This window comes from Chelon labrosus (genome assembly GCF_963514085.1).
Source record: "Chelon labrosus genome assembly, chromosome: 5".
In the NCBI taxonomy this organism is placed as follows: domain Eukaryota; kingdom Metazoa; phylum Chordata; class Actinopteri; order Mugiliformes; family Mugilidae; genus Chelon; species Chelon labrosus.
This window is the reverse complement of record NC_140341.1, coordinates 22,249,388-22,272,785: the sequence shown is the minus strand read 5'-3', so window position 1 is coordinate 22,272,785 and position 23,398 is coordinate 22,249,388. Positions and strand designations below refer to the sequence as shown.

The window sequence follows — 23,398 nt, the reverse complement described above, 5'->3', positions numbered from 1 at the left end:
TCCAGTAAACTATACTTTGACTATATGTGTAGATCTGTACACAACTAAAACTTCAACTCTGGCCTCTGTCTTTTAACTAGGCCAGCCTGGTAAACATTACCCCATTATTTCACCTCCAGAGAATTTGAACTTCCCAGTGCTGCATGCTTCTGTCCAGACTGAAATATCTCAGCAAATTATTAGATGTGTTGCCACGACCTTTTGCCACGATATGATGTAATGCTTTTTCTCTTTGGCACGGTCAAATACATTATTAGATATTGCCCAGATCGACAGAACCGACACAACCTGGCATTATGATGTAGACAGGGGTGTCTTGGTGAGGTGTTGGGCAACCACATGCCGCCAGGACTTAAGTTATGTAGTGTAACCCCAGAGTATATCTCTAAGAGCTGTCACTGTTGAATTTATCTTTTGGTGTCCAGCATGGAACCACCTTAGGACCGCACCCACATTATATAATAACTGTATGACCTGAGATCTACTGAGCCAACTTGTTTTCTATGGCTAACACCAAAGGAGACAATGGGGCCTGCAGCTACTCGTAGAATCTGGGGGCACATAACCAAGACTTTCACTGTTATGATAAAGGAATAGTTGGTTGATATTAATGCCCTACTGAGATACCAAAGGCCCACAAGTAAATAACATACTCGAAGACAAAAATGCACACACAGTGATAGGACACATGGAGGCCCATCGCAATCTGATGGGCCTGATGCAGATCACTAATCTATCCCAGGATAACAGCAATATGAGCAGCTTCAAACTGAAAGAGTCAGGGAGGATTCAGACACTTGCCGCAGATGTCTGGTACAATCACCCCTCTGCTCAAACCTAAATGTACTTCACTTACATAATGGCATCACATGTAGGTAATTTGCCCTAACATATATACACTGATCAGGCATAACATTATGACCACTGACAGGAGAAGTGAATAACATTGATGGTCTTGTGACAATACAATGTTCTGCTGGGAAACTTTTAGGCACACTCCTTGATGTCAGCAGCCATCCCCAGTAGGATGCAGCCTGACACAGGCACACACACAAAAACTTTTTAGGAACAATTCAAAAAACACGAAAAACAGCACAAGGTGTTGACCTGGCCTACAAATTCAGTAGATCTGTGGGATGCACTGGTCCTATGGGTTGAGAACCCCTCCCCTCAACCGATAGGACCCCACTAACAACATTCTGTTGTCAGACACCACAGGACACCCTCAGAAGGCCCATGTCAATTCTCTGATGAGTATCATCAGTATCAAAAGAATACTTTTGATAGAAATGCACATTCACAGGCACATGCTGAGGTTGCAGTTTATGGTAGCATTGTACTGATTGTGTTATGCATACATTTGTGTTGCATGTAATTGTTAATGAGTTTTGTGATTTGCCTTCAATAAACAACCAAACTGATGAAGACTGATCATTAAAATAAAACTCCAACTGTTGAACTTAAAATAAAATAATGATCTGGTTCATTTGTGGTTTCAGTTTCAGTAAATATGTTTACTGAAGGAACACTGGCTAAAGTCTGTTTGTGGTTATGGGTTAGTGCCCCGTAATACTCTCCAGAGTGATGTTGCTGTATTAATTGCTCTCAGAGGGAAATTAAGTTAATGACCTGTTGACCAGTTGTTCCATAATTGCTACATGTAAGCTCTTTAAAAACAACAACAGAATTTCCTCTGAGGTGCTCATTACTACATTTAGGTTCTTTGGCAACTTTTGGTGTCAAGACTGAGACAATATAGTTATGTCCTGTATTATTATTACTGATCATTTACATTGTCCTTTCTCTAATAACACAAAGTGCAAAAGCTTTTTTGAATCCCTGAGATTAGCATACATTGACCACAGGATCATAATTAGCTGGCTGTATGTATAGCAGCCCTGTTCCCTGAGGCCTGCTGTGTCCCACTGAGACACACCAGGGAGGTTGATCTTGAGATTTGCTGTTACATCACTTATATTTCATCATTGTGACTTTGAATAGCTGTACATCCACCCCTCTGAGGCTCACACAAACACACAGACACAAATCCATATGTTAACTGTGCCCTTTAATGCTGCACAATAAAGTTATGAACTAAAAAGTCAGTCAATAACAGCCCAATGTCAGTTCATAAAAAAAGAATACTTTCCTTCAGTTTCTCATCTTTTCATTTGTATTTATTCAGAAAAGTTTCTGTGATACGTCAGCTTTCTTTTGCAGAAGGTCACAGTTACCTCGTAGTCCTGCTGGAGCGACAAGGGATGTTTTTCTTTACCCAGATTTATCCTGGTAGTGCTGTCACAAGCCCACATATCCCTATTATCTGGTTTTAGTATATCAGAGACAGTGTGCTGCCAGTATTAGATGAACCACCATCATATTGGAAAAATGTCGTTGTAATAAAACTTGGTGAAATCTATGTGTATAGATCGGACACATATTACAATATTCTCCAGTGTTTGCCATGTGGGAGACTGTTTTCAATTACTGCTGCCCCCTTTTAATTACCCTCTAAGTCCAATGATTTATTTTTCTCAAAATGCATCGAAATAGGGCGGCACGGTGACACAGTGGGTAGCGCTGGTGCCTCACAGCAAGAAGGTCCTCGGTTTGAATCCCCGGAACTGAGATCGTTCGATTCTCAGGGCCTTTCCGTGTGGATGCGTTCTCCCCGTGTTTCCGTGGGTTTTCTCCGGGCACTGTGGTTTCCTCCCATCATCAAGACATGGGTGCTGGGCGGCAGGTCAGGTTGGTCCACAGTGGCGGTGCGCGATCACAGTGGCACCGCTGAGATCAGACTGCCACCTGAAAAAGGGTTTGTAACCCTCCATCCGACCATGCAATTTTGTTGTATGATGTATAGTGTATACATTGTATAATGACAAATAAAAGCACTTTACCTTTACCTAAATAGCACTGAACCTTCTCAGAACTACAAGCCTTAGCCCACATGTTTTTGGTAATTCAGAGTCTCCTTCAGTCGAGCCAGAAAACGTGCAGACATATCCTGGAGGAACCTGCATGACACATGCAACGAAATGGGTAATGCATGTTATGAGAATGAAAGGATGTCAGTTTCTCACCTGTTGGTTGGCCTCGAACAACAACACGAGTTGTCTTTAGTTGTGGTTTCATCCTTGTACAAAGTCTTAGAAAAAAGAAAGATTTCAGGCAGTACCAGTTATTAAATTCATATTAAGTTGTATTTTATTATAATTTATTCATGTTCTCTTGTGATTTATTATGTTATGTTTTAGCTGACATGGACAAGTCAACCATGACTGCATTGAATAACAGTTATAACAAATATCATAATGTTTTCTAACGTTTTATATGTGTATCAATATTTTTTCAAAAGTACTGATGGATGAATTTAATTGTGGTTACAGTGTGTTATTTGTGTATATTTCACCTTCAGCTTCATAATAAATCACAAAACTAATGTAATAATATAGTAACATGCATGTTTGTCAGAATGAAACAAAGATAATGTGCCAATTTTGTAATTTTTTTTTTATTTTTTTTTTATGAATGACACAAGGTCTAACAGAGACCTACCAAGGTTGGAAAATGTAGCAATTAAAGAAATAATAAGATGTGGCATAACTTTGAACACGCTCATATTCATATAATGCCTGAGATCAGACTGCCACCTGAAAAAGGGTTTGTATTCATATATATACACCAGCTTGCTTTTAAACTTTTAACTCCACGTCTAGTCTTTCAAACGTCTATGTAATATAGTTTAAACAATTAAAAACATGAGCTGAGAAACAATTAACATTAAAGTGTTTTAACTTCTATGACTGAGAATAAACAGATTGTATAAATGTGGAAAACAGTTCTGCAGTACCTCTCTAGATTATAACAATGATTTTGCATACTGCCCATGTAAATGCACAAACCAAAGGTTAATTCTTGAGACAGGCAAATATAATCATAAATCAGACCGTTTACAATGTTTCGCAACAACCGTGATGTATCATCAAAAACAAGGTCGCACAGGTTACAAATGTGGGGGAGCTCAAAGCGAGTCAGTGTTTAACAATGATCTAGGGATACGTGGCTATTTACATACTACGTGTAGAGATTTCATTTAAACCTCTGACCTGAAATAGTGCACAAATAGATCATTCTCTTTCTAATTTTAGTCAGGATGAGTCCATAAATAACAGGGTTCAGTACAGGTGGGAAGATGAGAAACTGTATGGCCATGAAATTCCTCACGCTCTGCGGCACAGATGCTGATCCATATCGCGCATACATGAGGTCAAAAAGCAGAGCAGTGGTGACATTAAGCAGACAGAACAAATGTGGCACGCATGTCCGAGTGAACTTACTCCTGCTCTCCTTTGACCTTAAAGCTGATTTTACCAACTGCACATATGAGCAAACAATGAAGAGAGCGTGTCCACAATAGAAAGAAATGAAAAACAACCCGACCGTGCTGTTAGCTACTGCTGAGCCACAAGCAAGTTTAACAACTGACCAGTTTTCACAGTAGAGCTTCGGTATGTGGGAGCCACATAATTTCAGCCTCGATGTCAAAGAGATCATCAGTGCCTCTGCACACAAAGGAACAAGCCAGGATAAACTAACTAGTACAGAAACCCTTGGCGCAGACATCACAGAGTGGTACTCCAGTGGCCGACATACAGCCACATATCTGTCATAGGACATCAGCGCTAAAACAGAGTAGTCAACCATTGCATAGGAGTATATAACATAGATCTGCAAAAGGCATCCTGCGTATGATATTACATGAACGTCAGACAAAAGATCAGAAAAAAATTTCGGATAAAAGCCTGCAGTTCCATAAAGTCCATTAATACACAGATTACATATAAATATGTACATGGGTTCATGTAGGGTTTGATCCAATAATATGGTTAAAATGAGAGAAACATTTACCAGCAAAATTGCACAATAACATAGTAAAGACAGAGAGAAAAGTGGGACTCTGTAGTTGACTGTCACACTGAAGCCAGACAGTGAAAAGAAACCTGTACTGTATAAGGATGAGTTACTCATTTTGTAATACTCCATGAAAACACTGTCAAACTGATGAACGTGTTGGTTCAGTGTTGGTAATGGGTCAGCTGGTCAGTGTATGCCTGACTGTTGTTCTGCACAGGGAATTTATGGCCTCATGCTACATGAGTCTCATTTGCTCGTGCAGAGCATGTGTTCATTTTACATGATCACGTGGTTCATTTCAAGATAAGTACATTAAAAAAACAATGGTGCAGGATCTAGCTAAAACATTAATGTTAAAAGCCTTAACGAAATAGGCTCACAAACATTTTTTTTTTTTCAGTGAACGTTTCTAAGCACAAGCATATTTTAAGATCAGTGAAAATGTTGTTGGTGATGATTTCCTGCTTTATTATTGTTGTATTTGGACTTTTTGTAAAGCTCTTTCCTACAACACAACAAGCTCATTTGCCACATACCACTAATGGTCTGTCCTTCCATCAAAGTTATTCATGAATAGTTCATAAATTAATTACTCAGCAGTGAAAGAAATACTCAGATATTATTATTATGTAGAACTAAAAGTTGTAAAATTAAGTTGTCAATTAAGTTGTGAGTATATTTAGAGGGCTAAGACCCTAATTGTGTTGTTGGCTGAGTTAGCTTTTTGCTTTACTGTTGCTTGCTATTTTGGTTAGCTTCATTGTATCTCATTATATAAGCTATGATACTTAGCCTGATGCTATTGTGTTTAATGTGGTTAATAATACAAATATCTCACTGTACTGTGTTTACAGTTTGACGAGATTCCCAGTAAACTTCATGGAAGTAAATCATCTGTGTCCTGGAATTGTTTGGGTGTTTAAACTGAATGGAAACATAGCCCATGATAGTGAAAAGACTGCAGCACAGCCAACGGGGACACAAGGATTGCCATTACACGGAGCTACTCAATAGCAATAGATAAGCGGCTAACACTACAGCTTCGAGACAGCTTCACAACAGCCTTCTTCTCCTGATATTGAAGACACAGTGAGTCATAATGTCACAACATAGCAACAGTAATAAAGGAAATGGAGATAACCAATCAGAGTGTGTGCGCTCTAGGAGCAGTCACTCATCTGGTACATCGTCCAGCTCAAAGATCTGCATGGCCATCGCTGTGGCAAAGGCAAAAGCTGAAGCTGCGCAAGCTAGAGCAGCACATTCAAAAAGGGAAATTGAACTTAAAGTGGAGCAGGCACGTATTCAAGCCAGTCTTGACACATTAAACGATGAAAAGTTAAAAGATGCTGCTATAGCAAATACTCTTGGAGCCGGGATGCAAGATATGGGCTTTGAAGTACGCAGCGAGATTAACAGTATGGTCCCCCAATCTATCAAAGACCAGTGCATCGCCGCCTTTGTGTCTGAACAAGCCAGCCTATGCAGCAAGGGTTTATCTACCATAGGAAAGAATCTTTCACCCCCCGAATCAACCAAAGCTATCCCTTCAACGCCTCAGTCAAGCAATGTGAGCCAAACCCAAGCTGCTGCCTCTGCTGCTATTATGTCACACCACGCTCCGCAACAGAACTTCAATCAGGATTCCACATCTCCTGCGCTAGCCAATCTTTTGTCAGAGCTACAAGTCCCCAAAGAAGAAGGCTACCTCGCAGGTTTGTTGTATTTGGATACCTCCAGAGGAATTAAACTTATCACTGAGAAACTCCCATGCAACATACAAGAAAAGTGGCTATACTTCAGGACAAAATACAAACAAGAAAATTTTTTTAGCTTCCCACCTTTCTCTGTGTTGGTAAACTTCATCTGCACAGAGGCAAAGGTGCGCACAGACCCAAGCTTTAACCTCTTCATGCAAGCTCAAGCAGAGAGAAGGAACAAATGGGAGAGGCCACAAAGACATCTGTACATGTCCACAAGACGCAGGTCTCAGGAACTCCCAGGTCTGAGTCTAAAGAAAGTAGGGAACGAATTGACCCAAATAAACATTGCCCCCTGCACAAAAAGCCCCTCTGAGGAAATGCAGAGGCTTCCGTGAGAAGAGCATAGATGACCGCAGACAGCTTTTGAAAGAACACTACATCTGCTTTTGCTGTTGCTCCTCCTTCACAAAACATCTTGCAAAGAACTGCATTGCTGAGATAACATGTACAGAGTGTGGGAGCACTGCTCATGTTACAGCTCTTACCCCTACCCACCTACCTGGAAATCAAAGTCGTCCCCTTCCACTTCAGAGGACGGCTGGGAGAGGGACAAAGCGGACAATCAGGAGGTCAAGTCAACGTGCACACAAGTATATGGGGAAGGTTTGAGCGCCAGAGCATGTGCCAAGATCTGCCCTGTCAGCGTGTTCCCAAACAGATGCATAGAGGAGTCCAAAAGAATATACGCCATATTGCATGAGTAGAGTATTCGTTCTCTTGCGTGGTCAGAGTTCTTTGAGGTCTTTAAGATCTTCAGGTGCTCCTACTCATGCACACTTAAGACCGGATGCAGCCTACCATCATGCCCACCTAAAATGCATCGCCAGCAAGATACCACCTCTGGATCCGGATGCCAAGATTCTCCTCTTAGTGGACAACATCTTATGGGTGCACAAAGTCAGAGAGCAGATAAGTGGTCCAGGAGATGCACCGTTTGCTCAAAGGCTTGACCTGGGATGGGTCGTCGTTGGGGATGTGTGCCTTGGAGGTGCTCACAGACCACTGGAGATGAGAAGGTACAAAACAGCCGTTCTAGAAAATGGTCGTGCAAGTAATTTCCAGCCATGCAACAACCAGATCAGAATGACAGAGGTATTTGGCCAAGCATCTAACCATCAACACCATCCAGCACTAACCTCCACGACGCTCATTGAAGACAACTTGGGGCAGACTGTCTTTGCTCACCGTCCCAGCAACCACAAACTTGCTCCATCCATGGAAGATCTACAGTTTCTGAAGATAATGGAAGCCGAGTGCTACCAGGACAGCTCCAAAAGTTGGGTTACACCTTTACCTTTTCGGTCACAGAGACAGTGACTGCCCAACAACAGGAAATAGACTTTTGACCCTCTTGTCTCACTTTGGCGCTCATTGGAAAAACAACCACAGATGAAAGCCAACTTCCTGGAGTTTATGGAGAAGATGCTCAAGAAGGCACATGCAGAAGTTGCCCTGCCAATGCAACCTGGAGTGTACGGTTTGCGGCGGGCAGCTAAGGAAGCAAAGGCTGACTATGGCAGTGACGCAAGAAGATTCATTGACTGCGAGTTCTATGTTGACAATGCTTTAAAGTCCTTCAGCAATGAGGAAGAAGCCATCACAGTCCTTAGGCGAGCACAGAAGATGCTTGCAGCTTCTAACCTCAGGCTGCACAAAATTGCATCAAATCGACCTGCAGTCATTAAAGCATTTCCATCTGAAGATCGCTCCAAGGACATCAACAGCCTAGATCTCTTCATTGATGATCTGCCTATCCAGCATAGCCTTGGATTGTTCTGGAACATGCGCACAGACATGTTTCTACATGTTTCAGATCGAGGACGACCAGAAGCCGTTCACCCACAGAGGGGTACTCTCAATGGTGAATACCACTGAGAGTACCCCTCTGTGGATCCTCGCCCCCCTAGGGTTCCTCACACCCATCACAGTTCACAGAAGACTGATACTCAGACAACTCACCATGTAAGCAGAGGATTGGGACGCACCTCTCCCCAAAGACATGGAGATTGAGTGGACTAGATGGAAACGGTCGTTCCAAGACCTGGAGGGGCTCCAGATACCACGCCCTTATAAGTCCCTCTCCACCACATGTGCACTAGAAAGAGAACTCTGTGCCTTTGCAAATGCATCAGTCAAAGCAATAGAATAGCAATAGATGTGCCCTACATCAAGATGACAAGCCACCAAGAACAGACTGAGATTGGCTTTGCCTTCGGCAAAGTTGTCACCCCAGCCTAGCCTAATTATACCAAGACTTGAGTTCTGCGCCGCTGTGCTTGCTGTGGAGATCGCCGAGATGATAGTTACAGAGATGGACACAGCATTTGATGCTTCTCCAAGTTCAGCACTCTCCTCGCAGCCATAGCAAGCTTGATCCACGTAGCTCGCACCCTTTGCTCACTCCATTCAGAAGGGATGTCAGGACTGGCACATATGTCATCCTACAGAAGAAGAGCTGCTGAAAGCCAAATTGTGCATTGTAAAGGGTATCCAGAATGAGTGCTACGCAGAGCAGCTCAAGTGCATTAGCTCAGGATCCAACATCCCATCTCCAGGAGCTTGTGGAAATTGTACCCCATCATAGACCAAGACCGACTACTTAGGTTAGAAGGCCGGATTGGGTAGTCAGGCCTAAGCACAAACTCAGACTCTGATAGCAGTATTAATTAAACGAAAACAAGAGTGAGTCTGGCGGAAGTGTGGGCAGGTCATTGATATCGTAGCTCCACATGGCTCCACTCTCTGTACTGCGTAGACTCCAAAGTCACAAGATGGAGCCGCCCGTATCCCCGGGAAAATAGCATCAGTTTAGCCAATGCAAGGAAGCGGGGACGCATTGTCCATATTTATATACAGTCTAATGGTTCTTACTGAAGAGGTTATTCTGTAGTTACAAATACATGATTGGTTCATTTTTTAAAGCTTTTTAAGTTCTTAGACGTGTTGAGTATTCCACTTAAATAAGTAAAATGTGGATTTGTTAGGGACTATTTCTGATGCAGATTGATGACTTCACGTTAATGAAGTAACATGTGACCCAGTTCAGTGTTCTACCTCACTGATGAGTTTGGATTATTTTTTTATAAACAAATTAAGCAACATCCAACTGTGGAAGACAGGATCTGGATTTGTTGACAAAAATAAAAAATACTTTTCACAAGCTTTAATGCACTGTATATGTACACCTTAAAATAACTCTAGCTCTCTATATATAGTGTATATACATTTCAGTTGATGAATGTATGCTGTGTATTAATACTTAATATTCATACAAGGACTGCTAGAGTTTTCTGACCTTCCTGTGAATGCTGTGCACTCATTGATATTATTTTTTTTTAAGTCAAACTGGTTCAAGGATGCATCTGTGACAACCTGCTTCCTGATTTGACATTAGACTGATCTGAAACCCCTCCACATTTAATCTTTTATCCTGTTGGTTTCCATACTACTTTCTTGACATCACCCCTTGATTAACAGAGTGATGAATAGGTGGAACCATGATAAATGATTTGGTGGTAAAGTTTATTTTATTTGATGCAGAGTTTGATCCACTTTATGATCATGATGTCAAAAAGCAAAGCAGATGTAACACACATCTGTGTGTACAGCGGCATATTTCTTTGTCTTGAATTTAATTGTATGAACTGTGCATAAAGAGAACTAATCAAAAGTTGAGCTGAAATGAAAATGATTGTGGGTTGGAACAACCCATACTTCAGTTAGAGGTTATTAGCCAAAGCAAAAGGGTTCACACAATGAAATAGATATTGTGTTTTCATTTTATTGATCAACATTTCATCTTTACACTTCATTTATATTCCCATTATACTTCTGGTACTCTGAGGGTCCGTGTGTCTTCCTCCCTCAGCAGAAATCAGATTCCATGTCATTGTAAAGCAAAACAGACTAGCACACAAATGCAGCCTTCTCTGCTGGAAATCCATAACTGCTGAATTGATCTATTGAATGAAACCTGTATGCATATCGTTGGCCTCATAGCATAATTGCCTAAGACATATTTTAACATTTTCCGAAAACAAGTAAAAACACAATTTTTAGCAAGCACATGGTATTTTTATTGATACTGTAACAGTGGCCAAAAAAATTACTCAGGCAATTATGCTATGAGGCTAACGATATGTGAGAATTTTTGCATTAATTCACTCTAAGAAAGATATTTCTACAACAAGTACATAAATATTCACAATATGACTTCCGATCAGATCAGTTCTACCTTTGTCTGTCTCTAATCACTTGTTTCTTGAGGCAAACAACCACACCAACAAAACCAGCCCCATGTTTGACCAGAACCGTGCTATATTTCAGTCAATTTCAAAATTTGCTTTTTAGTTTGAGTCTTTGATAAGCCATCATCCACAAATATATCATGCGATGTCTAATCTTTGTCAGGACCAGTCCATAAATGACAGGATTCAGTATCGGTGGAAAGACGAGAAACTGTATGGCCATGAAGTTCTTTAAGTTCTGTGGCATAGATGCTGATCCATACCTCGAGTACATGACGTCAAAAAGTAGAGCAGTGGTGACATTAAGCAAACAAAGCAGATGTGGCAGACATGTCTGTGTAAACTTCCTCCTGCTCTCCTTGGATTTCAGAGCTGATTTAACCAGCAACACATATGAGCACGCTATGCAGAGAGCATGACAGAAATAAAAAGCAATGACAATTAGTCCGACTATATCGTTTGCTTTTGTTGAACCACAAGAAAGTTTAACAACTGACCAGTTCTCACAATAGAGTTTCTGTATGGTGGAGCCACATAATTTCAGTACTGATGTCAGGCTTATTACTAGAAACACACAGCACAGAGGAACAAGCCAGGATAAACTGACTAACACAGCAAACCTTCGCACAGACATCACAGAGTGGTATTCCAAAGGTCGACATATAGCCACATATCTATCATAGGCCATTAGGACCAGAATGGAGTAGTCAACCATCGCGTAGGAGTATATAACATAGATCTGCAAAAGGCATCCTGCGTACGATATTACATGAACGTCAGACAAAAGATCAGAAAAAAATTTCGGATAAAAGCCTGCAGTTCCATAAAGTCCATTAATACACAGATTACATATAAATATGTACATGGGTTCATGTAGGGTTTGATCCAATAATATGGTTAAAATGAGAGAAACATTTACCAGCAAAATTGCACAATAACATAGTAAAGACAGAGAGAAAAGTGGGACTCTGTAGTTGACTGTCGCACTGAAGCCAGACAGTGAAAAGAAACCTATACTGTGTAAGGATGAGTTACTCATTTTGTAATAATCCTCCATGAAAACACTGTCAAACTGATGAAGACAGTCTGGAAGACATAATAAAATGTGCCCAGAGGTGACACTGTTGTTCTGCACAGGGAATTTATGGCCTCATGCTACATGAGTCTCATTTGCTCGTGCAGAGCATGTGTTCATTTTACATGATCACGTGGTTCATTTCACGATGAGTACATAAAAAACAATGGTGCAGGCAGAACATTGTTATTAAAATCCTTAACAAATTGTACTGTATGTTATATCATTCATTATTTTATAATGTGTTTTAAATCATCAGTAAAGTAACTAGTAACTACTAGGGGTTGAACAACTTCAGAGTTTCTAAAGTCATCTATTATGTGGTGAAAGTCGAGTCAATGTCGACTAGTCGATGATGTCACACATGAAAAACAGTACAAAGTAATGTTTTGCAACAATGAAATGTATATTCTCTAATATTGCAGCTATGGAGGCTTTTCTGTAAGTTTATTGAAGCTTGAACACGGGTTACTGTTGGCCATAGTCCAAGGCAACATCATAATCACTGTCAGTCTGACACTTCTAATAGGATGTTGCTCAGCAAACTCTCAGTTCTACCATAATCTCACATGGTGCATTCACTAACATCGAGGACAGGAAAAACACAATCTACAACCACAGCAACAATGTCAACTAATAGAACACAACTGAACTGAACATGAACTAATGAGCTTATCAATACTGTGAGCTTCAGATACACTGCCTGGGCAAAACAAAAAAGTTGCCACCTGGATTAAACTATTGGATAATTACTGCATGGGCGATTATCTTTCAGCTGGCAACAAGTTATTTAACCCCAAATGACACAATGTGTAGCTTCTTATTTCTTAAACAACCATGTCTAAAGACCAGTGTTTGGAATAACGCCGTTTAAAAGAATGGCGTTAGGTAACGCCGTTCTTTTTTCAGTAACGGGGTAATCTAACTAATTACTTTTCCCATCGTTACAACGCCGTTAACGTTACTGGACGTTAAATGCGGTGCGTTACTATGCATTGATTGAATAAACTGTGTAATCCGAACGCACCCCTAGCTCACCGCGAGTGAGGAGGTGGGTTAATAACGAGGTAAGCGATTATGATTGGCTAAGGCAGAGTCATGTTTCATGGTAGCCAATCAGAGCCACTGTTTTTACACACATGCCAGCACACGCGCCACACACACACACACACACACACACACACACACACACACAACAGCTAAACAGAGATTCGATGAAGCAGCAGAGATGGCGAGTCAGGAGCAATCCGATGAAAAGTTGTCATTTTCAAGGTAGAGATATAAGCACTACTTCAAATTCATTGTGGTCAAAGGCAAGAACGTGCATGTAATGTGTACATTATGTCCAGGAGCGAAGACTTTGTCGACATCCGTCGTAAGCAACTCTAATTTAATGAAGCATCTCACAATGACACACGCATCTACAAAGCTAGTGGCCAAAAACACCGATACCTCCACCACAGATGACAGCTCGCCGTCTAAACCCTATCGAAATATAAATATTATAAAATATATATATAAATATATAAATATCGAAAGTTATGTACAAACACCTGTCTGTTCTACTCATTTCAACTGACTTGTGAAAACTGCTAAAAAAAAATTATTATTTGACATATAGCAACTTTTTCTTTTAACATTAACGCAAATAGTTACTTTCCCTGGTAACGAGTTACTTTTATTATAGAGTAATTCAGTTACTAACTCAGTTACTTTTTGGAACAAGTAGTGAGTAACTATAACTAATTACTTTTTTAAAGTAACGTTCCCAACACTGCTAAAGACACATCCCCTGGTCGTGAAAAAGATGTCAGTCTGTTTGAGTAGGGTCAAATCATTGGTATGCATCAAGCAGAGAAAACATTTTAGGAGATTGTAGAAACTACTAAAATTGGGTTAAGAACTGTACAACGCATTATTAAAAACTGGAAGGAGAGTGGGGAACCATCGTCATGGAAGAAATGTGGTCGGAAAAAAATCCTGATTGAAGGTGATCTGTAATCACTTAAACGTTTGGTGAAATCAAATCGAAGAAAAGCAACAGTAGAACTCAGGACTATGTTTAATAGTGAAAGTAAGAGCATTTCCACACGTACAATGCGAAGGGAACTCAAGGGATTGGGACTGAACAGCTGTGTAGACTTAAGAAAACCACTAATCAAGAGACTAACTGGAAAAAAAGGCTTCAGTTTGCTAGGGAGCATAAAGATTGGACTCTGGAGCAATGGAAGAAGGTCATGTGGTCTGATGAGTCCAGATTTACCCTGTTCCAGAGTGATGGGGGCATCAGGGTAAGAAGAGAGGCAGATGAAGTGATGCACCCATCATGCCTAGTGCCTACTGTACAAGCCTGTGGGGGTAGTGCTATGATCTGGGGTTGCTGCAGTTGCTCAGGTCTAGGTTCAGCAACATTATGTGTCCAAAGAATGAGGTCAGCTGACTACCTGAATATAATGAATGGCGAGGTTATTCCATCAATGGATTTTTTTCTTCTCTGATGGAACGGGCATATTCCAAGATGACAATGCCAGGATTCATGGGGCTCAAATTGTGAAAGAGTGGTTCAGGGAGCATGAGACATCATTTTTATACATGGATTGGCCACCACAGAGTCCAGACCTTAACCCCATTGAGAATCTTTGGGATGTTCTGGAGAAGGCTTTGCACAGTGATCAGACTCTGCCATCATCAATACATGATCTTGGTGAAAAATGAATGTAACCCTGGATGGAAATAAATCTTGTGACACTGCAGAAGCTTGTCAAAACAATGCCGGAGCAAATGTGTGCTGTAATCAAAGCCAAAGGTGGTCCAACGAAATATTAAAGTGTGTGACTTTTTTTTTTGGTGGCGACCTTTCTTTTGGCCAAGTAGTGTATGTTTAGCCTATATAAATTGGCACCGTCAATAGCGTTTAGTAGTACTTCACTGCGTGTTGTAAAATAGGATAGTGTAGCCAGGATGAAACAATGCGGCATATCCCTAAAGCCCTCTCTGTTTATAGCAGCTAAAGGTCTAATAACTTTAGACAATGAAATTCACTAGCTAATAGTTGATTTGCAGCCTTCTTCACTCTGTTACCGCGGATGTTTGGTAAAGTTGTTAATTTACTCCTATCGGTCCTCTGCTAGCGTTAGTGGATACTTTTTCAGATGAGTATGTATTGCAGTAGTACTTTTGTTGTATTTTAGGACTGATGTAATATTTTGCATGTCATGGTAGTATGGGCTTCATCTTAAGTGAAGTATTTCCACACACTGCTAGTCCGCTGCTAGTTTACTGCAAAGACCCACTGGGCTCATCACCTGTCTTCTCCGAAGCGTCCGTGTTGTTATTGTCATGTGATCACGACTCGTCGACTTCATGCTTAAACCGTCATGGCACAGCATTAAAGTCGACTAGTCGGTACAACCCCTAGTAACTACAACTGTTGGATAAATGCAATAGAGTAAAAAGTACATTTGAGTTGTACTTGAGTATTCGACATCACTGATTCAATATTTGTTGAGATACTGTGAACCTCATGGTGGAACTAACTAAAATGTCAGACCACAGTCTCAGTGAAAACTTCAACCTGCTGGTGCTGCCAGAGCAAAATCACTATCAGAATCAGAATCAGAATCAGAAAAGACTTTATTGCCAAGCATGATCGACGATCATGCTTAGCGTACATCATTGATCGTACATACAAGGAATTTGCTTTGGTGTTGTTACGCCTAAAATAAAATAAAATAAAATATAGAAACTATATTATAGAATAAATATAGAAACTTGCTCTCAGATATATAAAATATAAAAATACAACAAAATACAAAAATATATACACAGTATATATATGTATATTCCACCAGAACATTTACTGTGGGATGGTAGTGGGTTTGATGTGTTCATGGGGGGGGGGCTTGGCATTGTTCAGCAGACGGACTGCGGATGGAAAAAAAACTGTTCGCCATGCGAGTGGTCCTACACTCGATGGATCGCAGCCGTCTGCCAGAGGGGAGTCTGTTAAAAATTGTTAAAATTGTCACTATGCTTCATGTTGTGGACTCCATCAATATCTGTCAAACTTTCATAGCAATCTGTCTTTGCTCCTGATATTTCAGCCTGGACCGAAGTGCTGGCCTGATGTTTCAGTCCTCAGCCCTTAAACCTGTGGTTAAAAGAGAAGCTGTTCACTGAATATGATCACCTTACCATAATGTTAGCTTCAATGGTAGCCCTACAGCACAACAATACAAGTACTATTATTACATACTTTTACTTATCTATTACAGGTCAATTGAAAACAATTTGTTATGTCTAATACAGACAGTGTATGTAGCTAGCCATACCCACAACATAATCTTTTAAATGTTTTGTTGATTTTTAGTTCATTCAGCTTACTGATCATTTAGTTTGTGGTGGGGCTGGTATTGTGTAACTGGTTCTATATTTATTCCACCCTGTTTATATGAATCAGATAAAAGCTGACATGTAAGTACCAGTATATTTAGAGAGATTAAATTCTTTATGACACACGTTAGTCGTCAGGAAATCATATTGTGTACAAATTACAAATATGTGGATATGAAGAGGCGGCTTTGTTTTAATTTTATTATTTTTCTTATTACCTGATTGTGCCACTCAAACCCAGTCTTATGTTCTTACCATAGACTGTATATAGGTGGACGGTGGAAAAACTCCTCAACAGTGAAGCCAAAGCAAGTAGAGGTTATAGGTTCAGAAATCAGGTTGCTGGTCAGTGTAAAGACGAAACAGACTAACACACACATGCAACCTTGGAAAAGTACATGTGTTTCATAAGTAGATAAAGCTGAACAACATTCATATGCCACCTGCCTTTCTCTGCCAGAAATCCACAACTATTGAATTAAACGCTTTTTGGATATACCATGACCTGGCTGAGAACCTTCACAGACATATTGAATTAAACTCTTTTTCAGTGTCTTTTTTCTCTAGGAAGCATGGAACCTGTATTCATACATAGGATCACTGCATTAATTCACTCTAAGAAAGATACTTCCAAAACAAATATATAAATATTCAGATCACAATATGAATTCTGATCAGATCAGGTCTGCCTTTGTCTGTCTCTAATCACTTGTTTCATGAGGTAAACAACCACACCAACAGAACCAGCCCCATACTTGATCAGAACCTTGCAGTATTTCAGTAGATTTCAAAATTTGCTTTTTAGTTTGAGTCTTTGATAAGCCATCATCCACAAATATATCATGCGGTGTCTAATCTTTGTCATGACCAGTCCATAAATGACAGGGTTCAGTATCGGTGGAAAGACAAGAAACTGTATGGCCATGAAGTTCTTTAAGTTCTGTGGCATTGATGGTGATCCATACCTAGTGTACAGGACATCAAAAAGTAGAGCAGTGGTGACATTAAGCAAACAAAATAGATGTGGCAGACATGTCTGTGTAAACTTGCTCCTGCTCTCCTTGGATTTCAGAGCTGATTTAACCAGCAACACATATGAGCACGCTATGCAGAGAGCATGGCAGAAATAAAGAGCGATGACAGATAATCCAACTATGTTGTTTACTTTTGTTGAACCACAAGCAAGTTTAACAATTGACCAGGTATCGCAATAGAGTTTCTGTATGATGGAGCCACACAATTTCACTGTTGATGTCAGGCTTATTACAGAAAACACACAGCTCAGAGGAACAAGCCAGGATAAACTGAGTAACACAGCAGACCTTTGCACAGACATCACAGAGTGGTATTCCAAAGGTCGACATATAGCCACATATCTGTCATAGGCCATTAGGACCAGAATGGAGTAGTCAACCATCGCGTAGGAGTATATAACATAGATCTGCAAAAGGCATCCTGCGTATGATATCACATGAACGTCAGACAAAAGATCAGAAAAAAATTTCGGATAAAAGCCTGCAGTTCCATAAAGTCCATTAATACACAGATTACATATAAATATGTACATGGGTTCATGTAGGGTTTGATCCAATAATATGGTTAAAATGAGAGAAACATTTACCAGCAAAATTGCACAATAACATAGTAAAGACAGAGAGAAAAGTGGGACTCTGTAGTTGACTGTCGCACTGAAGCCAGACAGTGAAAAGAAACCTGTACTGTATAAGGATGAGTTACTCATTTTGTAATAATACTCCATGAAAACACTGTCAAACTGATGAAGACAGTCTGGAAGACATAATAAAATGTGCCTAGAGGTGATAGTGTTGGTAGTGGGTCAGCTGGTCAGTGTATGCCCAACTGTTGTTCTGCACACGGAATTTATGGCTTCATGCTACATGAGTCTCATTTGCTCGTGCAGAGCATGTGTTCATTTTACATGATCACGTGGTTCATTTCACGATGATCATTTCAAAAAGCAATGGTGCAGGCAGAGCAATGCGGCTCAAATATTGTTATTAAAATCCTTAAAAAATAGCCACACAAACTCTGTTTCTCAGTGAACGTTTCTAAGCACAAGCATATTTTAAGATCAGTGAAAATGTTGTTGGTGATGATTTCCTGCTTCATTAGGGGCCCAAGCACTGAAAGTTGGTGGCGTTACAGTAATGGTGAACGCATTACATTTCTCATGAATGCTATGTCGCTCCTTCACGTGCATTACATCACTGCATTCCATGAATTCTGTTGCATCTAACAGTACAGGCCACGCCCCCTTAAAACCTAACCTTTTTTGCGCAATATAGCAACATATTTGGTACGTCCTAAACAAACTAGTCCTTGGATTTTTCCCTTACACAGGCAAGATTGATGTTAAATTATTCTCTGAAAGCTACTTGTTCAGTTTTTGATTTTGTACATTGTGTGTTAGCAATGTGACATCAAAGTTTTTGCCAAACATCAATTTTGTGAAAAGTCACTGTTACATAGCCAAACACCATCTGCATGGAATCATGGCAAGGATGCAGAGATAACATAAAAATGACCCTGTGCAGCATGTCTGGGGCCAGCTTGGCTTTGGGCTTTTTAAAGCTCTTTCCTACAACACAACAAGATTGTTTACCACATACCACTAATGATCTGTCCTTCCATTGAAGTTATTCATTAATAGTTCATAAAGGAATCACTCAGTAGTGAAAGAAGTACTCAGATATTATTATTATTACTATTATTATGTGGACATAAAAGTACACACCAAATGTGCTCTACTGTGTCAAACTGATTTTACTAATTTTATATATTTCTGATTGCTTTATTGACTGTATATCAATCTATTGCACTGTATGTTATGTCGTTCATTATTTTATAAATCATCTTTAAAGTAACTAGTAACTACAATTGTTGGATAAATGCAATAGACTAAAAAATACATTTGAGTTGTACTTGAGTAGTTAGTTATTCTACACCACTGAAATTAATAATTCATCCTCTGGGGATAGTGAATATGTTTAACTACAGTCTCAACAATCCATTCAATATTTGTTGAGATACTGTGAACCTCATGGTGGAACTAATATGTCAGACCAGTTGAGATACGTGTACTATATATACTATATCACAGTCTGAGTGAAAACTGAGTGAGTGAAGAGCAAAATCACTATGCTTCATGTTGTGGACTCCATCAATATCTGTCAAACTTTCATAGCGCTAGTGCTGGCCTGATGTTTCAGTCCTCAGCCCTTAAACCTGTGGTTAAAAGAGAAGCTGTTCACTGAATATGATCACCTTACCATAATGTTACCTTCAATGGTAGCAGTTACAGTTCAATTCAAAACAAATTTTATATTTCTAATATAGACAGTGTATTTAATTAGCCATACCTATAACATAATCTTTTAAATGTTTTGTTGAGTTTTAGTTCGTTCAACTTACTGATCATTTAGTTTATGGTGGTGCTGGTATTGTGTAAATGGTTCTATATTTATTCCACCCCGTTTATATGAATCAGATAAAAGCTGACACTTAAGTACCAGTATATTTAGATCTGTGGTTGTTTTTTTATCTTTCTTATATTCTGATTGTGGCACTCAAAACCAGTCTTATACATTCTTACTGAAGATGTTATCCTGTAATTACAAATGATTGTTTATTTTTTTTTTTAAGGCTTTTTAAGTTCTTAGACGTGTTGAGTATTCCACTTAAGTCAGTAAATTGTGGATTTGTTGGGGACTATTTCTGACACAGATAGATGACTTCACGTTAATGAAGTAACATGTGACCCAGTTCAGTCTTCTACCTCACTGATGAGTTTGGATTATTTTTACTCGACAAATTAAGCAACATCCAACTTTGGCTCTGGATATGTTGACAAAAATAAAAAATACTTTTCACTAGCTTTAATGCACTGTATATGTATGTTTCAGTTGGTGAATGTATGCCATGTTTTCATACTTAATATTGATATAAAGACTGCTAGAGTTTTCTGACCTTGCTGTGAGTTTAAATGCTGTGCACTCATTGATATTATTTCAAAAACCTTTTTTTCCAAGTCAAACTGGTTCAAGGATGCATCTGTGACAATCTGCTTCCTGTTTTGACATTAGACTGATCTGAAAACCCTCCACATTTATTCTTTTATCCTGCTGGTTTCCATGCTACTTTCTTGACTTCACCTCTTGATTAACAGTGATGAATAGGCAGAACTAAAAGGTTGAAAAGGTATAACAAACCTAACAATACTGAAAACTGACATTTAACTTTTAGCTGATTGTGGCCTGGAACAACCCATACTTCTGGTTGTTATTAACCAAAGCAAAAGGGTTCACACAATGAAATAGATACTGTGTTTTCATTTTATTGATGAACATTTCATCTTTACACTTCATTTTACACTTGTAATGTTATATTCCTACTATACTTATTGTACTCTGGGGGTCTGTGTGTCTTCCTCCCTCAGCAGAAATCAGATTCCATGTCATTGTAAAGGCAAAACAGACTAGCACACAAATGCAGCCTTCTCTGCTGGAAATCCAGAACTGCTGAATTGATCTATTCTTCTACCTTTGTCTGTCTCTAATCACTTGTTTCATGAGGCAAACAACCACACCAACAGAACCAGCCCCATACTTGATCAGAACCTTGCTATATTTAAGTAGATTTCAAAATTTGCTTTTTAGTTTGAGTCTTTGATAAGCCATCATCCACAAATATATCATGCGGTGTCTAATCTTTGTCAGGACCAGTCCATAAATGACAGGATTCAGTATCGGTGGAAAGACGAGAAACTGTATGGCCATGAAGTTCTTTAAGTTCTGTGGCATTGATGGTGATCCATACCTCGAGTACATGACGTCAAAAAGTAGAGCAGTGGTAACATTAAGCAAACAAAATAGATGTGGCAGACATGTCTGTGTAAACTTCCTCCTGCTCTCCTTGGATTTCAGAGCTGATTTAACCAGCAACACATATGAGCACGCTATGCAGAGAGCATGACAGAAATAAAAAGCAATGACAATTAGTCCGACTATATCGTTTGCTTTTGTTGAACCACAAGCAAGTTTAACAATTGACCAGTTCTCGCAATAGAGTTTCTGTATGATGGAGCCACATAATTTCAGTGTTGATGTCAGGCTTATTATCAGAGAGTCACAGCACAGAGGAACAAGCCAGGATAAACAGAGTAACACAGCAGACCTTCGCACAGACATCACAGAGTGGTATTCCAAAGGACGACATATAGCCACATATCTATCATAGGACATTAGGACCAGAATGGAGTAGTCAACTTTTACATTGGAATATATAACAAAGACCTGCAAAAAGCATCCAAGATATGATATTACCTGAATATCAGACAGCAGATCATAGGCAAATTTCGGGTAAAAGCCTGCAGCTCCATAAAGTCCATTAAAGCACAGAGAACACAAAAACATGTACATAGGTTCATGTAGGTTTTGATCCAACAGTATGGTCAAGATGAGACAAACATTTACCAGCACAATCAGAAAATAACATAGTAAAGAGACACAAAACAATGTCACTCTGTAGTTGACTGTCGCACTGAAGCCAGACAGAGAAAAGAGAACTATCGTAGATGCGTTATTCATTCGGCTATCTGGTCATCCAAACACAAGAACTTAAACGTCGTTCACTCACTCAGATGCTCCAGGCATTCTGTGTGCAGACTTGATTTGGTAAGTTAAGAGACTTTAAGGCTGGATCTTAAGGAAACTCCCTTTTTCCTGAGGCTGGTGTGCCATTGGCTTACATTTCAAAAGTAAAAAAAAAAAACAAAAGAAGACTGAATTCATTATTTTTTTAATAATTATCAACGTGGGAAAAACAGCAAATCTAAGTCATCCTAATCTTTGTTGACTTGGAGCAAAGGTTACAATGGTTTACCTGGACAAATGTGTAGTTTGATTTTGCTGCTCGTTGACCCCCTATTTGTGATAGCAAGTATAAGTTGTACATTATTTATGTTTTTTATGACATAAGTGACCCTTGCGAACAATAGCATAGCTGCTGGTAACATTAGCAAACCTTGAAGTGAAACAATGTCACAGATACACGCAGGGCAGAATTTACTTAGGGCCCTCCTCAGCCTTCAAAAAGCCAGGTAAAATTTTCCTGCCGGTGGAGAATGGAACCAAAGTGCAAGACTTTCAGTGGAAGGTACGGCGCTGATCAGAAGATATCAATGCTTGTGACAGGAGCAGCTGTGTGAAGTCAGGTTAAGTACTGTGAGCGAAACATTTGGAAATAAAAAACAATCCGAAGGTGTAGGGAGAGAAGCCAATTTACTCATCTCTGTGTATGACTGGCAGGTTCATGCTACACTGCTGCAGCTAGCAAAACACAGACTGTATAAGCACAGTTGACGTCTAAAAAGCGAAGCCATTTCTTTCTCATGGCCATCAGTAGGCAACTGTTTTTGATTGCAAAAAATGTCTTAGGTCTTTTAAGCTCATACTTCAAGGTAGCAAATTTCCTAGCACAAACCCAAAGTGATGTAAAATTATTAGTATTATTAATTGGTCCTGATATTAGTCCAGTGTTTTTCAACCACTGTGCCGCGGCATACTAGTGTGCCGTGGGAAATTATCGAATTTCATCTAATTGGTCTAAAAAACATTTTTTGAAAACGAATTAATTATTATCTGCAAATAATATGCCATTGTCAAGTGTCTGTGTATATATATCTGTCTGTGTATATATATAAGACTTTTTTCTTTGTGTTTATTTGATTCCTATTCAAGACACTTTGACAAGAATGACTTTATATTGTTAAAGGAACCGTATGTAGGATTGTGGCCAAAACTGGCCAAAGCTGGTACTGCAATCACTTTCAAAATACTGTAGAACGGTGTATCCCCTCCCCCTCCCCCCTGACTCGAGGTTGCCAGTCATAAGTAGGCTAACAAATAACCAACACATTTGCCACAGCGAGTATAACGCGGGGCAAATTACGCCATGTCGGCGTTCAATATCACCAATGGCTATCA

At 39.6% G+C, this 23,398-nt stretch overlaps 4 protein-coding genes across 4 annotated transcripts; all 4 read right to left on the bottom strand.

Annotated features, from left to right (window-relative positions):
• Positions 1-3,540: 3,540 nt before the first annotated feature.
• Positions 3,541-5,162, bottom strand: LOC311488127 (olfactory receptor 52J3-like). Its single transcript, XM_084544639.1, has one exon. The coding sequence runs from the start codon at positions 5,044-5,046 to the stop codon at positions 4,093-4,095; it is 954 nt and encodes a 317-aa protein (XP_084400765.1). The 5' UTR covers positions 5,047-5,162; the 3' UTR covers positions 3,541-4,092.
• A 5,836-nt stretch (positions 5,163-10,998) lies between these two features.
• Positions 10,999-12,103, bottom strand: LOC311488126 (olfactory receptor 2A12-like). The gene has a single exon (XM_084544638.1). The coding sequence runs from the start codon at positions 11,982-11,984 to the stop codon at positions 11,013-11,015; it is 972 nt and encodes a 323-aa protein (XP_084400764.1). The 5' UTR covers positions 11,985-12,103; the 3' UTR covers positions 10,999-11,012.
• A 4,825-nt stretch (positions 12,104-16,928) lies between these two features.
• On the bottom strand, positions 16,929-18,344 carry LOC311488071 (olfactory receptor 4B13-like). Its single transcript, XM_084544577.1, has one exon. The coding sequence runs from the start codon at positions 18,151-18,153 to the stop codon at positions 17,182-17,184; it is 972 nt and encodes a 323-aa protein (XP_084400703.1). The 5' UTR covers positions 18,154-18,344; the 3' UTR covers positions 16,929-17,181.
• A 2,537-nt stretch (positions 18,345-20,881) lies between these two features.
• LOC311487874 (olfactory receptor 6E1-like) lies at positions 20,882-22,000 on the bottom strand (the record flags this gene model as incomplete). Its single annotated transcript, XM_084544274.1, has 1 exon — positions 20,882-22,000. One exon carries the CDS (start codon positions 21,998-22,000, stop codon positions 21,053-21,055), a length of 948 nt encoding a protein of 315 aa, XP_084400400.1. The 3' UTR covers positions 20,882-21,052.
• Between the last annotated feature and the right edge of the window lie 1,398 nt (positions 22,001-23,398).

What these genes read in the sequence shown, in the direction of transcription:
- LOC311488127 (XM_084544639.1), bottom strand. Translation starts at nt 5,046, where the DNA reads ATGGAGTATTACAAAATGAGTAACTCATCCTTATACAGTACAGGTTTC.
- LOC311488071 (XM_084544577.1), bottom strand. Translation starts at nt 18,153, where the DNA reads ATGGAGTATTATTACAAAATGAGTAACTCATCCTTATACAGTACAGGT.
- LOC311488126 (XM_084544638.1), bottom strand. Translation starts at nt 11,984, where the DNA reads ATGGAGGATTATTACAAAATGAGTAACTCATCCTTACACAGTATAGGT.